Raw genomic sequence first — 14,861 nt, 5'->3', positions numbered from 1 at the left:
AGCTTTTCAGCAGCTATGCAACACCACACCATCATATTAGGTTTGAGGCCAAGTAAATCCGACAGGTCATTTTCCCATCAACTGTTGGGCTTGTACAATGAATTTTACAGAATATTATAATGCAAGAATTTACTTACCTGCCACTTACTAGTTTTGTTATTCTTAAAAATGTATTTTGATCTCTTAGAGAACCAAGGTAGCCTTAATCATATAGTGTTCACTATGTGCCAGTCATGGTCCAGTGGTTAAAGTTTAATTCTCATAACTACTGTGTGAGCTAGAATCATTAGCATAATTCCCCACATTTCAGATGAGGAAACAGTCACTAAGAGGTCAAGTGTACTCCCTTAACCACTGTATACCATACTGGCTCTCAATATAAAGAAACTGACTTTCTCAAATGATTTGGTGGGGATTTAATAATATATACAGTGTATTTCATTTTTTTCACCCCTTTCCTTGATCCAACTAGTTCAATTAGATGCTATATACAATGGATTTTACTTACAAAATGCTGTCTCTGCATCTGACATTTCCTTTTCTATTCTTCCAGACTATTCTCTAGTTCTTAACACTTTTAATTTTTTTGAAAGGCTATCTATTGAAATTGCCTCTTAACTGGTATCTCCCCATCTTCGTCCATCTTTTCCCTACCCACTCTATATAATTCTGGGTCCTATTTCTCATCATATTCTCAATTTCTACTTTGTTTTTATACCAATTTTGCATATTATTCCCTCTTATACATTCTACCCTTTCGAAGAGAAAAAAATAAATAAGTAAAATATTCTCTTTTTTGATTTATTTTAATATTATGCCATTTTACCTAAATAGTAGGCCTCTTCTCTTACTTGTTTTTCATTCAAAGTCAAGCTGAAGAAAATGTGAATAAAGACCCAAAGATCAAATTATAGAATTTCTTTCTGTTAATAAAACCAGAATGTGAAGGTTGGGGTCAGATAAGGATTCTGCAAATTAGGAACTATGGAGCCAAATGGCCTGGGTTGAAATCCCCATTCTATTATTTACAACTGGCTAACTTTGGTCAAGTCACTTAAGCTTTCTGTTCTTTAATTTCCTCATGTGTAAAATAAGGATGCTAATGGCATCTACCTCTTAAGGTTGTTGTGCAAACTAAATTAGTCAGTATTCTAAAGGGCTTAGAACAATAGTCATTATTATTATGAAAAACACTGTAAATTAAATAAGAAACTTACATCTCATTGCTTAGGCAATAAGAAAGCCTCATCTTTAAGGATTTTCATTGGCCAAGATGCCTGGTCCTATACATTATGGATATTTATCTCAGTTCCTTTAACAGTCCCTCAAGCAATGTTGTTTTCTAGACACTCCTGGTAAATGCTCATCTCCATCAGGCCTTTTGCCTATGGTCAGTCAACAGTTCCAATGGATTGTCCTAGGCCTCTGAGAAAGGTAATCTAAAGTGAATGACAAGAGTCAGCATGTCTCTTAGGAAAATAATCAAAGGAATAATTGGACAGAGTAACATGAGAGAGAGTGGCATGGACTCAGGAGAATGTTGTAACAAAGGAGACAAAGAATAACATATGTCTGAATAAAGGAGGTGGCTCATCTGAGTTTATGAATGAAAATTTATATCACTGGATAACTAATTAAATAAGAAAGGTGTAGGAGAGAAAGTCAAGGATAGCTGCAAAACTTTGATATTTTGGCTGGTGATGCCACTAGCTACACGTGGAGCAAAGAAGAAGCAGGCATAGGGTAAGGATGATGAATTTACATTTGGATATGTAGAGTTTAAGATAAATATTGAATAACCATATGGAAATGTACATAAGCAATTAGGTATGAGTAACTGGTGTTCAGTGTCCCACCGACCCATTATCAGTACAGACTACTGTTGAATTGGTTTAGTCTCCCATGTTTGAGAATAAATTATAATGATCTAATTCTCACCTTCCATCTCATAGTTGACATACCTTGGTAAAATGGCTGGCTGCAAAGCAATCTGTGACAACAAATAGCACAAATATCACTAGGGAAATCTCGCCAGAAACTGTAACCTCATTAAAACAATGCACTAACTTCCTGGGATAACCAGCAACCACAAGCAGATGGAAATACCTTTTATTTTAATATGCTCCCCTCCCCTCCAATGATCACCTTTCCATTTGAATGCAGAGATACTCTAGAAAATAAGTTAACTAAAATAATAATTCTAACAATGATAGGCCAAGATAGCAGAGTAGAAAGGCCCTGAGCTCACCTCCTCTCACAAGCACACTAAAATCACAACTATTTGCAGAATGATCAATGAAAAACACTGGAACCTATCAGAAAAGATTTTCTACAACTAAAGACATAAGAAGGAACCACAAGAGATGGGTAGGAGGCGCAGATTCATGAAATAGTCAAGTTCCATACCTCCAGTTGGCAATTCACAAACTGGAGAATAATTACACTGCAAAGCTTCTCCCATAGGAATGAGAGTTCTGAGCCCCATATCGGGCTCATAAGCCCAGGGTTCCTATATCAGAAAGATGAGTCACCAGAGCATTTGGTTTTGAAGGCCAGTGGGGCTTAATTTTGGGAGCCCCACAGGAATGGGGGGAATAGAGATTTCTCTATTAAAGGGTGAACATGAAATCTCAAATGGTCTGGAACCCAGGGCAAAAGCAGTACTTTGATAGGAGCCTGTGCCAGAACTACCTGCTGGTGTTCTCCAGAGAGGAAGGAGGCACCTGCAGCTCACCCCAGAGACAAAGACTCTGATGGCAGCCATTCCTCTAAGCTCCTTCTACCATATGGACAGTGGTGCTGGGGGGTGCCATTGTGGAAGCCTCCTTCTAGCTCACTGACACCAAGACCTGGCCCCACCCAACAGCCTGTAGACACCAGTGCTAGGATGCCTAAGGCCAAGCAACTACCTGGGCAGGTACAAAGCCCCACAAATCCACAGACAGACTGCCTAAAAACCTCCTGAGCACACAGCAGCCTCTAAGACATGCTCCTGCCCACCAGAGGACCCAGGATCCAGCTCCACCCACCAGTGGGCAGAATCCACTGAGCCCTGGCTCTGCCCTCCAGGAAGGCTTCTCTAGCCTCTGGACCAGCCTCACCCACCAGGAGGCAGACATCAGATGCAAGAAAACCATAATGCCACAGCCTGAAAACCCAGCCTGCCCACAGCAGGACAGACACTGACCTGACACCCTGTGGGCTCTGGCCCTGGCCACTAGCAGGTCAACACGAGCTTCAGAACACTCCAGACCCTGTACCCAACTGTGTCAGGAACCAGCCCCTGCAACATGACATCAGCTCTGGGATCCCTGGGCCCTGCAACTAGATTCCAGAATTTGTCTGGCACTAACCCTAGGACCTGGCATCACCAACCACTGTACTGGCAACAGCCCCAGAGTCTTCTGGATCCTGACTCCACACACCAGTGAGCCAGCACTTATCCCACAGCCCCCTTGGGTCCTCCAGCCCTACCAACCAGCAGCTGTCAGCCTCTGCACAATGCAAGGCATTGCAACCAACTGAACTAAGAGCCAAACAAACCTACCAGACCACCACATACAGCCCACCAAAAAAGAAGGACCCACACAGCCCTCTTAGGGGAAACCCTTAGAGCAAACATGTTGGTTGACAAAAAAGGAATGTGCTGCTGGGACACATAGGACATCTGTTACAGAAGGCCACTTCTCCAAGGTCAGGAAACATAACTAAACTTTAAGTACATGAAAATACAAATAGCACCTCATGAAAAATGAGGCAATAGAGGTACATGTAGCAGATGAGGAAACAAGATAAAACCCCAGAAGAAGAACTAAATGAGGTAGAGATAGGCAATCTACCCAAGGAAGAGTTCAGGTAATGATGTTAAAGATGATCAAAGACCTCAGAAGAAAGACATTCCATCTGAAAGCAACAGAATACAAGTTGCACATGGAACATTCTTTTCAAGTGCACATGGAACATTCTCCAGGACAGATCACATGCTAGGCCACAAAACAAATTTAAGGAAATTTAAGAAATTGAAATAATATCAAACATCTTTCCAACCACAATGCTATGAGACTAGAAATCAGCTACAAGAAAAAAACTGCAAAAAACACAAACACGTGGACACTAAACAATATACAACTAAACAACCAATGGATCACTGAAGAAATCAAAGAGGAAATCAAAAAATACCTACAGACAAATGAACACAAAAACATTTTGATCCAAAACCTATGGGACACAGCAAAAGCAGTTCTAAGAGGGAAGTCTACAGCAATACAAGCTCATGTCAGGATATAAGAAAAAGTTCAAACAATTTAATCTTACCCCTAAAGAAACTGGAGAAAGAAGAACAAATAAAACTCAAAATTATTAGAAGGAAAGAAATTATAAAAATCAGAGCAAAAATAAATGACACAGAGACTAAAAAAAAAAAAATAGAAAAAAATCAGTTAAACTAAAAGCTGGTTCTTTGAAAAGATGAACAAAATTGATAAACCTTTAGCCTAACCTAATGAGAAAAAAAAAAGGGAGAGGGCCCAAATCATTAAAATCAGAAACGAAAAAGGAGAAGTTACAACTGATACCATAGAAATAAGAAAGATCATAAGAAGACTACTACAAACAACTATATGCCAATAAAATGGAAACCTAGAATAAGTGGACAAATACTTAAAAACATACAATCTCCCAATACTGAACCAGGAAGAAATAGAATATATGAACAGACCAAATACCAGTACTGAAATTGAATCAGTAATTAAAATACTCCCAACGAACAAAAGTCCAGGACGAGATGACTTCACAGGTTAATACTACCAAACATTTACAGAAGAGTTAACACCTATTCTTCTAAAACTATTTCAAAAAAATAGCAAAGACAGGAAGATTTCCAAAATCATTCTATGAGGCCAGCATCATCCTGATACCAATACCAGACAAAAATACTGCAAAAAAAGAAAATTACAAGCCAATATCACTGATGAACATAGATGCAAAAATCCTCAAAAGAATACTAGCAAAATAACTCCAACAGTACAGCAAAGGATCACACAACATGATCAATGGGATTTATCCCAGGGATGCGAGGATTTTTCATTATCTGCAAATCAATCAGTCTGATACACCACATTAATAAACTAAAGAATAAAAACCATGTGATCATGTCAATAAATGCAGAAAAGGCTTTTGACAAAATTCAACATCCATTTATTATAACTCTCTAGAATGTGAGCAGAAAGGAGACATACCTCAACATAATAAAGGCCACATATGAAAAACCCACAGCTAATATTATACTCAACAGTATAAATCTATAAGAATTTCCTCTAAGACAAGGCTGCCCACTCTCACCAGTTTTATTCAACATTGTATTGGAAGTCCTATACATAGCAATTACACAAGAAAAAAATAATAAAAGAAATCCAAATTGGTAAGGAAGAAGTAAAACTGTCACTGTTTGCAGTTGAAATGATACTATCCACAGAAAAACCTAAAACAGCCACCATAAAACTAGTAGAGCTCATCAATGAATTTGGTAACTTTGCAGGATACAAAAATACTATACAGAAATCTGTTGCATTTCTGTATACTATCAATGAAATATCAGGAAGATAAGTTAAGGAAACAATCCCATTTATCATTGCATCAATAAGAATAAAATAACTAGGAATAAACCTACCTGAGGAGGCAAAAGACCTGTATCCTAAAAACTGTAAGATGCTGATGAAAGAAACTGAAGATGACACAAACAGATGGAAATGTATACCATGTTCTTGGACTGGAAGATGTGAGATATAAATATATATATATATACACACACATATATATACAAAATGGCATATTAGCCATAAAAAAGAATGAAATTTTACATTTGCAACAACATGAATGGAGTTGGAGGGTATTATGCTAAGTGAAATAAGACAGAGAACGACAAATACTGGATGATATATCATTTATATATGGAATCTAAAAAATACAACAAACTAGTGAGTATAACAAAAAGGAAACAGACTCACAGATATAAAGAACAAAACTAGTGGTTCCCAATAGGGAGAGGAAAGGGGGGAGGGGCAATAGAGAGGTAGGGGACTAAGAGGTAAAAACTATTATGTATAAAGTAAGCTACAAAGATATACTATACAACACAGGGGATATAGCCAATACTTTATAATAACTATAAATGGAGTACAACCCTTAAAATTTGTGAATCAGTATATTGTACACATGAAACATAATATTACACATCAACTATAGTGCAATAAAAATAAATAAATAAATAAAATTATTAATGGTGAAAAAATGTAATTCTGCCTCCTTGCTCTTACTCCATTACACAAAGTATTTGTATTAGGAAACTGAGTTTCTACTTTATTTTCAAATAACAAGTTATTAACTGTCAAAAAGCAGGTGGTAATTGATATCACTTTTAAAATGCTTTAAAGTAATATTTTATAAAATCAGCAGTTGACCTAAAAAAGTGAGACTAAACCCACAAACTTCAATTATGTAAGAATTGGATCACATTAAATTTATGTAAGACTGAGGAAAATACAAATTCAAGGCTAGATTATTCCAGAGAAAGATCATAAATGAGCTAAACATTAAGGATTATTAAGAACAAAACACAAAGATTGCTTTCATCAAATTAAAATGAAATAAAATAAAAAAGAAATTCAATCTTTGGGTTGAAGGACTTCCCTGGTGGTGCAGAGGTTGAGAATCTTCCTGCCAATGCAGGGGACACGGGTTCGAGCCCTGGTCCGGGAAGATCCCACAAACCACGGAGCAACTAAGCCCGTGCCCCACAACTACTGAGCCTGAGCTCTAGAGCCTGCAAGCCACAACTACTGAGCCCACGTTCCACAACTACGGAAGCCCGCATGCCTAGAGCCCATGCTCCACAACAAGAGAAGCCACCACAATGAGAAGCCCATGCACCACAACGAAGAGTAGCCCCTGCTCGCCACAACTAGAGAAAGTCTGCAAGCAGAAACAAAGACCCAATGCAGCCAAAAATAAATAAATAAAAATAAATAAATCTATAAGAAAATTACTAAAAACAGGAAAGTATCATCTTATCACATTATAACTTATACCATGTCTTCCAGCACAATTTATTTAAATTCAAATTCTTACCTCTCTCCATTCTTTATTTCCAACTCCTTGTACATACAAGACACAAACTACAAAAGATGAAAAAATAAATATATCTAAACATTTTTTATAAATATCATATATAAATGTATCCAAGTTATTTTTCAGCTGTACAAAAGCTATATTAAAATTAGTTCCTAGTTCCTAGGCTTACTCTGGCATGAAAATTGCTAATAAATCATCACATGATGAAAATTTTTTATAAAAAAGCAAGAAACAATATCAGGTCTTTAGAACTTAGCATGTATAGAGCTAGGCATAAAAAAATATAACAATTATTTGCTAATGTCTTCAATTGCATTATGCTACAGATATAGATAAAAAAAAATTAAACTAAGGTTAAACAGTTTGAAATATTTCAGTATGTTACCAGTCATAAGTCAAGCTCTTCCTAGGATACTTACAATGCTCAAAACCATCATAGGAAGGATATCTGGAGCAAATCATATGCCACATTTAATATTTGCAACTCCTATCCTCAATGTTTGTAAACAAGTAAGAAATCCTATGAACCACAAAAGGAAGTCGCAAAAAAGGGAGATTAAGAGTTTGGGGTAAAGATTAAGGGACAAAAATATCCCACCCACTTGTCAATGGGTCTCAGGAATTTTTAATACCCACAAATTTTAATGCCTTTTCTCCAGTGACTACCTCAAGAATTCTTTTGTCAACTGACAAAACCTCTCTCCTGTAATTAAACCACACAGGTTCACATATTTGTAGAGATGGAGAGCTGCTGGATATCAGCTTCTAAATATTACAAGACTTGGAATCACTACTTGATTTATACATTATTTCTGTTGTTTTCTAATTTAAACTGTCTTTTATTTTACAATTTATCTCCAATTTTCAATATATATAATTAGGAATCAAAAACTTCAGCTCATTCAAGATATTATATAATTCACTTGGTTGTACATGCCTTTATATACTGCATTTATTCACAAAAAAAGGAAAATGATTACTCTGACTTGATCATAAAATTATGGCCCATTACAGTTCTCTTTCAAAGATAATTTCTACCATATGGCCATACAATGAGGTTTAATTTCAAAGTGAACTGTCCTACATTGCAGTCATCTGCATTGTCATCTTATTCTCAAAACGCTAAGCAATTCCCTCTCTTTAGCCAGAGTACTGCCCAGGTAGATGAGAATGCAGGGCCTGAGACTATACTCCATCTTGCTTTCTAGGCTTTAAAACAAATATGTAAATAAGAACTATGATTTTCAAATAACTTTTTGCAAAATCAAGTAAAATAAGTAGACTATTTCAAAAAGCAAGTAATAGATACTTACTTGGATCAGATTTAGAAAATGTGTCTCTGTCAAGAAGATTTCTGTTGAATAAAAGAGAAAATGTTATATGAATATAATACCAAAATATTTATATAAATATAAATGTATATATACATGAATGATGACTTCAAAGTTCCAAAAGTTAAATTTGTGCTTCATATTCATCCTCCATTAATTGGTAATAATTTATAATAACTAAATTATATTTTTATGTTTAATACTTGTAATAAAAATCTCATGTTTACCCTGTTGTATTCTTCCACCAGGACTACCACTCATGTGCATTTATCTGTACCGTGCTTGTTATTTGAAAGGCCTTTTTTCATATCAACCTGATACCCTTTCATATTTCAAGTTCTTAAAAGTTACTCCTTCTATGGAATCACTATACACTGAGAAAATAAAAACACAGTCAACAGAACAGCACAGACAAAAAAAAAAAAAAAAAAAAAAAGGGACTACGCCTTCAAATATTCCCAGAAAGAAACTATCAGACATGTTTATATTTAGAATTAAGTCAAAGACCAGTAGTCAGAAATCATATTAAAATAATCCTTCTGTCCCCTAAGCAGACACTATGACTCCAGCAATGACTGGCAAACAGTAAATTTAAAACATTTCCATTTGAGAATATACTATGTTATATATTTATAAAGGTAGCTCTCCACTCACATGGAAATTCTCCAGCCTTTCCTATGTGTCTAGTTTTGCTCATTAAGTGTCCTAAAAAATGTAATTCAGCTCTTTCTTTCAGAGTTCATAAAAGTCAAGGAGAGATGACAGTGCAAATATTGCAGTGTGCTTGGGACTCAAAAACTATGTTATACACATTTAAAAGCAAATAATGTGATTTTGGTGCCTTATTTATCTAAAAAAATAAATAAAAGCCCTACAATCTTTAACCACAAATACAAAATAATGGATTTCTATCAACAATAAAGATAAATATTCTTAATCATAGACTTTACTTGCCACATTATTTCTTCTAGCCATTATGATCCATAACATACAGTAAGTAAGGTCAAAAACAAACAAACAAACAAACAAAAAACCTTAGATCCTTTATAATATGAGGGGAAAAAAACTCCATAAACTCTTCATAACTTAGTCCCTGAACTTTGCAATTTAGCTTTCCCATTGCTATTTGACAATAAATTTCAGCTATAATTTGATCATATGAATAAAATAGAATAAACCATCTCTGACTAGATTTAATTCCCCAAAGACTACTATACTCAAAGTTATATGATTTTAAAAGTTTGTAAAAGGCAAATATTCTTACATGATAAGGATCACTGCAAAAGACCAGTGATTATCAAAATGCATCATAAAGTTAGGACTGATGACAGGAATGCAAGATTTTTTCCTCCCTAATATCCCACTAGAAACAAAGCACTTTCACATTAAGTTAAAAGAGAGGTATTATTGTGAAGGCTATTGTATAAAAAAAAGAAAATAAGCTGAGGCTCAGAGAAACTGAGTAAATGAATAAGAGCACACAGCCCAGTACAGAATATTCCAATGAAGTCAACCTTTTGAATCTGATTTCCCTGTTCTTTACAAAATGCTACATTGTCTGAAGAAGTCAGGGAGAAACAACTTGTTTTCCTGACTGTTGGAAATGTAGAAGGCCTCCCATTATACCTACTCATTGAGCCACTAGAGTATGACATAAAATAAATTCTTGTTTATAGACTAATGTGAAGAGACATGCCGCCTATGCTATGAACAAAGAGAACTAGGATAGGAGGCCAAACATAACTGTACTTAGTCACAGAAAAATATCTTTTTTTCTATATAAAGCACTTTAAAAACACACACACACACCACCCCTCACCAGCTTTTATATAGGAAGTTTACTCTTCCCTCCATGAGGTTGTCTTTTGCTTGAGTTAGGATGCCTTTAACATTATGCCTACAATTTTATAACGGAATGTTGAACTTGAACATTATAAAAATCCTGAACAGGTCTTTCTATTCTATAAACCTTGATGTAGCTAAAACAAGGAAGAGAGCAAACTCCTGAAAAGAAATTATGGAGAAATACAGTGCATTAGTCAGAAAACTTACCTGAAGAAATAACCTAATCAAAAATTTAATCTGTGAATTGCATGAGTTGTTCTAGTAACCACTCATCTCAAATTCCAATTAAAATGTCTGGACTTAAGAGTATGATTGAAATATCATAACTAAAACTAAAGCGCAATCAGTTAAACTCTAACCTGTATGAAGAAGTACTAGGTTAATGGAAGAGGCGTATTTTGCATGAAGCCTGAAATAGGAGTAGATAAGCAAGAAGTTAGTAACACCTTTCCAGGACCATCCAGGAGAAAAGGTTCCCTGACTTCCCCCTTTATAATTCAGTCGTCATTGATATTAGTCTCTTAAAACAGGCAGATGCATCAAGCTACCTTCCCTTGATGACAATAGTCAATTAGCTCATCCGACAACGCTTCTTACTCTGATTTTATGCTCAACAAGCCACCTTCCAATTTTAAGATGGCTTCTCATATAGTTATTAGCACAGAACTGTGCTGAGTGGCCAAGATGAATATTGCAGTTTTCTTGACCATTATAGTTTTTATTCTCAACTGGCATTCCAAGACCCATACTGAACAGCCAGTTAACCTCTTAAAATGACATCTCAGACTTGTCTTTCTCTAACAGGAAAATAGCAATTCCATTTAAACTTCAGAGCAATTCTGCAAGTATTTTTCAAGCAAATATTCTATGCCCAAGACCTAACTAAGCACTAACTAATTAAACATGTTCTCAAATCTCAAGATGCCTGAATTTTACTAAGAGGACAAACTCAGAAATGAATAGCAATATTGGATGGTATATAAAATAACAGTTTATTATGGGGAGAAGGAACAGTAAAATAGAGTAAAATTAATTCAATTACAAATAAAAAACATCAGGTACAATAGTTAACTCTTAACCAAATTATTTTTTTTAAATATACTAGAAAAAAAACAATTATAGGTATGTCTATATAATAAAAATAGTCTAAACAAATGTATATCTTGAAATAATTGCCTTATTTTTTTAAGGTTAAGTATGCTTTTCTGTTACAGTTATATAATGAGACTTCATTAGTGGAAAACTAAAACTTCTAATTATTCACATGTAAAATGAGCATAACAACACCATCTATTAAGGTAAAGGAGATTTGTAAGTGAGTTAACCTACAAGTTGTAGGCCTGCTCTTAATTCTTTCCAACTCAGTAAATGAAATCAGCTAATAAATATTGTTCTTTGATAGTGTAGTAAATATTGAATTTTTAATTCCTTTAAAAGGGAAGCAAATATTATTATCCTAACACAGATGCATTTTGAAAAAGAAAAACTACTTGGTATATATTATGAATTCTAAAGTTAATAGTTTCACAGTAAAGACAATTTTACTATTTGTGACTTTTTAAAGTGCTAATTTTAAAAAAGCACACAATATATTTGTTTTAAGGAATAAATCTTCAAACTGAAGGTATGAAGTGAGTTCCAAAAAGCTACTTGTGGCCAGCAGAACTTAGACAACATGTAACGAGGCTCCACTGCTGTACCTGAGTGGAATTGTTCTATTTAATTTTTAATAGGAACAAAAATATAGCTTATAAATAGAGCCAAATAAAAAATTGTTCTATTTAATTTTCCATATGAACAAAAATATAGCCTATGAATAGAGCCAAACAATGCTTTATCATTTTACAAACACAGTCCAGCATAAATTTTCCACATGTGGACAGAGAACCACGTCTCTGCATTAATATAACTGCCCCTGAGAATTGTTCTGTATCTATAAACAGAATGACTCTGGGTTTAATTAAAATTTAGGAAATTATTAGAGGACTTTTATTTACCTGTTATTCAACTTAGTCTCAGGATCAACTGACTGCCTGCAAGGTCTTTACTAAATATTGCTTAGGCAACCACAGAACCTAGTTGGCACATAAGCAAATGTCTGTACGAATGAACGCTTTTAGTATCCAATCAAAAGCATCAGCTTTTTCACTTTAGGTATGATGAGGTGTTTTATTATGGAAAAAAGAGTAGAAGAGGAAGGTGGCATGTTTGACCTTAGACCTTTGCCCTAATAAGTAACCCGTTAACTGAAAAAAACCTGAGTGAGGAAATTATAAACATGTCCCATGTCACTGGGCCATGTCTAGGGCCCTTACCTTGGGCATTATATTGTCTTAAGGACTGGAATTAAGAAGTTCTTGGCATGCATATATATATATTATATATATATATTATATATATATATAATATATATATTATATATGTATTTTTTTAATGCATATAACACACAAAATGGTTTTCCAAGTTTTTTAAGTAATGACAGGGAAATCAAAACTTGTTTTGAGCAACTGAAAGGAAATTTATCGAATCTTTGGAAGTGACTTGAATGCAATATTTAATTTTCTACGACTCATTTATGCATTATTTTTATTCTTTGAACAAATATTATAGCTGGAAATTTAGCATGCAAATTTAAGGAAAAAAATATTTTCCTGAATCTAAAATTTCTACGGCAAAGGGGAAACACTGTACTGAAAAAGTAAAACTTTAGAAATGAAAAAATTCAAGTATTTTGAAACTGAAGCTTACTAAAAAGCCAGAATTAGCTAGAATCTAAGACACCAAGTAATTCTAAAAGGTAGGATCATTGGAAAGTACTTAACAAGTTTATCAGCTTTCAAGAAAGTAAGAATAGACGTTCAGGTTTGAAGTTGTAGAAATAGACTAAAATTTCAGCTCAGCAGCAGCCACCTTTCATAGTCTAAGCATACCAGTAGAACTTTATCGTGTATGATATATATTACTCAATGAAAACTAGTAATAAAATAAACTTTCAGTTATTTTTTAGTTTTTGCTGAAAATGGTTGTTTTAAAGTATTTATTTATTAGTACTGTTGAGCTGAAAAGGTCAGTAATAAAATATACAGTTTCAACCTTTGCCTGGGTTGAATTTGGTATATATACTAAAAGAATTTGAGGGGAAGATAATTAATGGTGAAAATTTTTCTGTATTCATCTATGATTGATATTCTTGAAATTTACTTAAAGGAAACTCAGGGCTTTTCACAATCTGACATTGCAGAGCTCTGTTTGCCTGAGCTAAGGTAAACAGAAGAACCCTTTGGTTTGAAGTAATATGTAGGGTTAACTCAGGGTGATACAAGCTTTTAGAAAAAAAGATGGGTTTTACAAAACCCAATCCCTGATTTCAGCCAAAGAAGAGAAAAAACATTTATGTTAAAAATGGGAAGGATAAAAGAAACTGAGAACAGAATATGAGTCTTCTTAAAAACTTAAAACTTATGTACAAAACTAATTTCATTATATTTTCCACAGTCTTGTAGCCTCTCTATTTCCTATCTCAGTAAGTGGCAACAATGGAAGGCAGAATTATGGCCCCCCAAACATATCAGGTCTTAATCTCTGGGTCCTATTAATGTGACCCTTATTTAGGGGAAAAAAGGTCTGCGCAGATGTGATTACATTATTGATTCTGTGATGAGGCATTTAACTGGAAACAGTGTTATCATACCACTCATCATTTATCTGGGTGGGCCCTAAATGCAATCAATCACATATCCTAATAAGAAGAAGGCAGAGGGAGATTTGACACAGAGGAGAGAATGATGTGAACAGAACAGAGAGAGATGTGTGGGCTCCAGCCTTGAAGACCCAAATGATGCAGCCACAAGCCAAGGCATGCCAGCAGCCACAAGAAGCTGGAAAAGAGCAAGGAATGGCTTCTTCACCAGAACCCCCAGAGGGAAAGCAGCCCTACCAACATCTTGGTTTCAGCCAAGTGACACTCTATTTACACTTCTGGCCTCCAGAACTGTAAGAATAAATTTCTGTGGTTTTAAGTCAACAAGTTTGTGATAATTTGTTACAACAGCTACAGGAAACTAATACAGCAACAGGGTTCAACCCATCTCTCTTCCAAGCAAGACTCCAATCATCCTTCCCCTCCATCTCCTTCCACTAATGCTTCCCTCACCTTGGCTTCTGCTTCCAAGTCCCAACTACATCCCAGGCCTTAGAGCTAGCTCTTAACTGGTCTTCCTTCCTCCTGTCTCCCAGTTCATTCACCAAGATGTCTTCAAGAGAAAGTTCTCTACAGTAAAACCTGACCAAATGGCTCCCCTGCATAAAACCCATTACCAACAGAAACTCCAAACTCGTTAACATAACACTACATACCTGCCACATTCTGATCCCGGCTTTATCTCTAGCTGCACTTCTAGCCATATTCCATATCATAGACTCTGTTCCAGATATTTCAGATTTTTTACAGTCCTTAATCTAATATTGCCTCATATTTCTGTACTATTATTTTACCCTGTCCCTAAAATTTCCTCAGCAACCTCATTTCTGCTGGGAAATGTGAATTCCTCTTTCAGC

General features: G+C 35.1%; 1 protein-coding gene across 1 annotated transcript in view; it reads right to left on the bottom strand.

Moving 5' to 3' along the window:
• The window catches only part of CPNE8 (copine 8), a 302,153-nt gene that overhangs the window by 230,104 nt on the left and 57,188 nt on the right, over positions 1–14,861 (bottom strand). The window contains exons 2-3 of the mRNA XM_061204630.1: positions 8,442–8,482; positions 7,126–7,172 (exon numbers count right to left, since the gene is read on the bottom strand). Coding sequence (XP_061060613.1) covers positions 7,126–7,172; positions 8,442–8,482 — 88 coding nt within the window. The remainder of the gene's footprint in view (positions 1–7,125; positions 7,173–8,441; positions 8,483–14,861) is intronic.

Source organism: Eubalaena glacialis, chromosome 11, assembly GCF_028564815.1.
Source record: "Eubalaena glacialis isolate mEubGla1 chromosome 11, mEubGla1.1.hap2.+ XY, whole genome shotgun sequence".
Lineage (NCBI taxonomy): Eukaryota > Metazoa > Chordata > Mammalia > Artiodactyla > Balaenidae > Eubalaena > Eubalaena glacialis.
The sequence above is the reverse complement of the archived record's forward strand: the minus strand, read 5'-3'. Positions and strand labels throughout refer to the sequence as shown.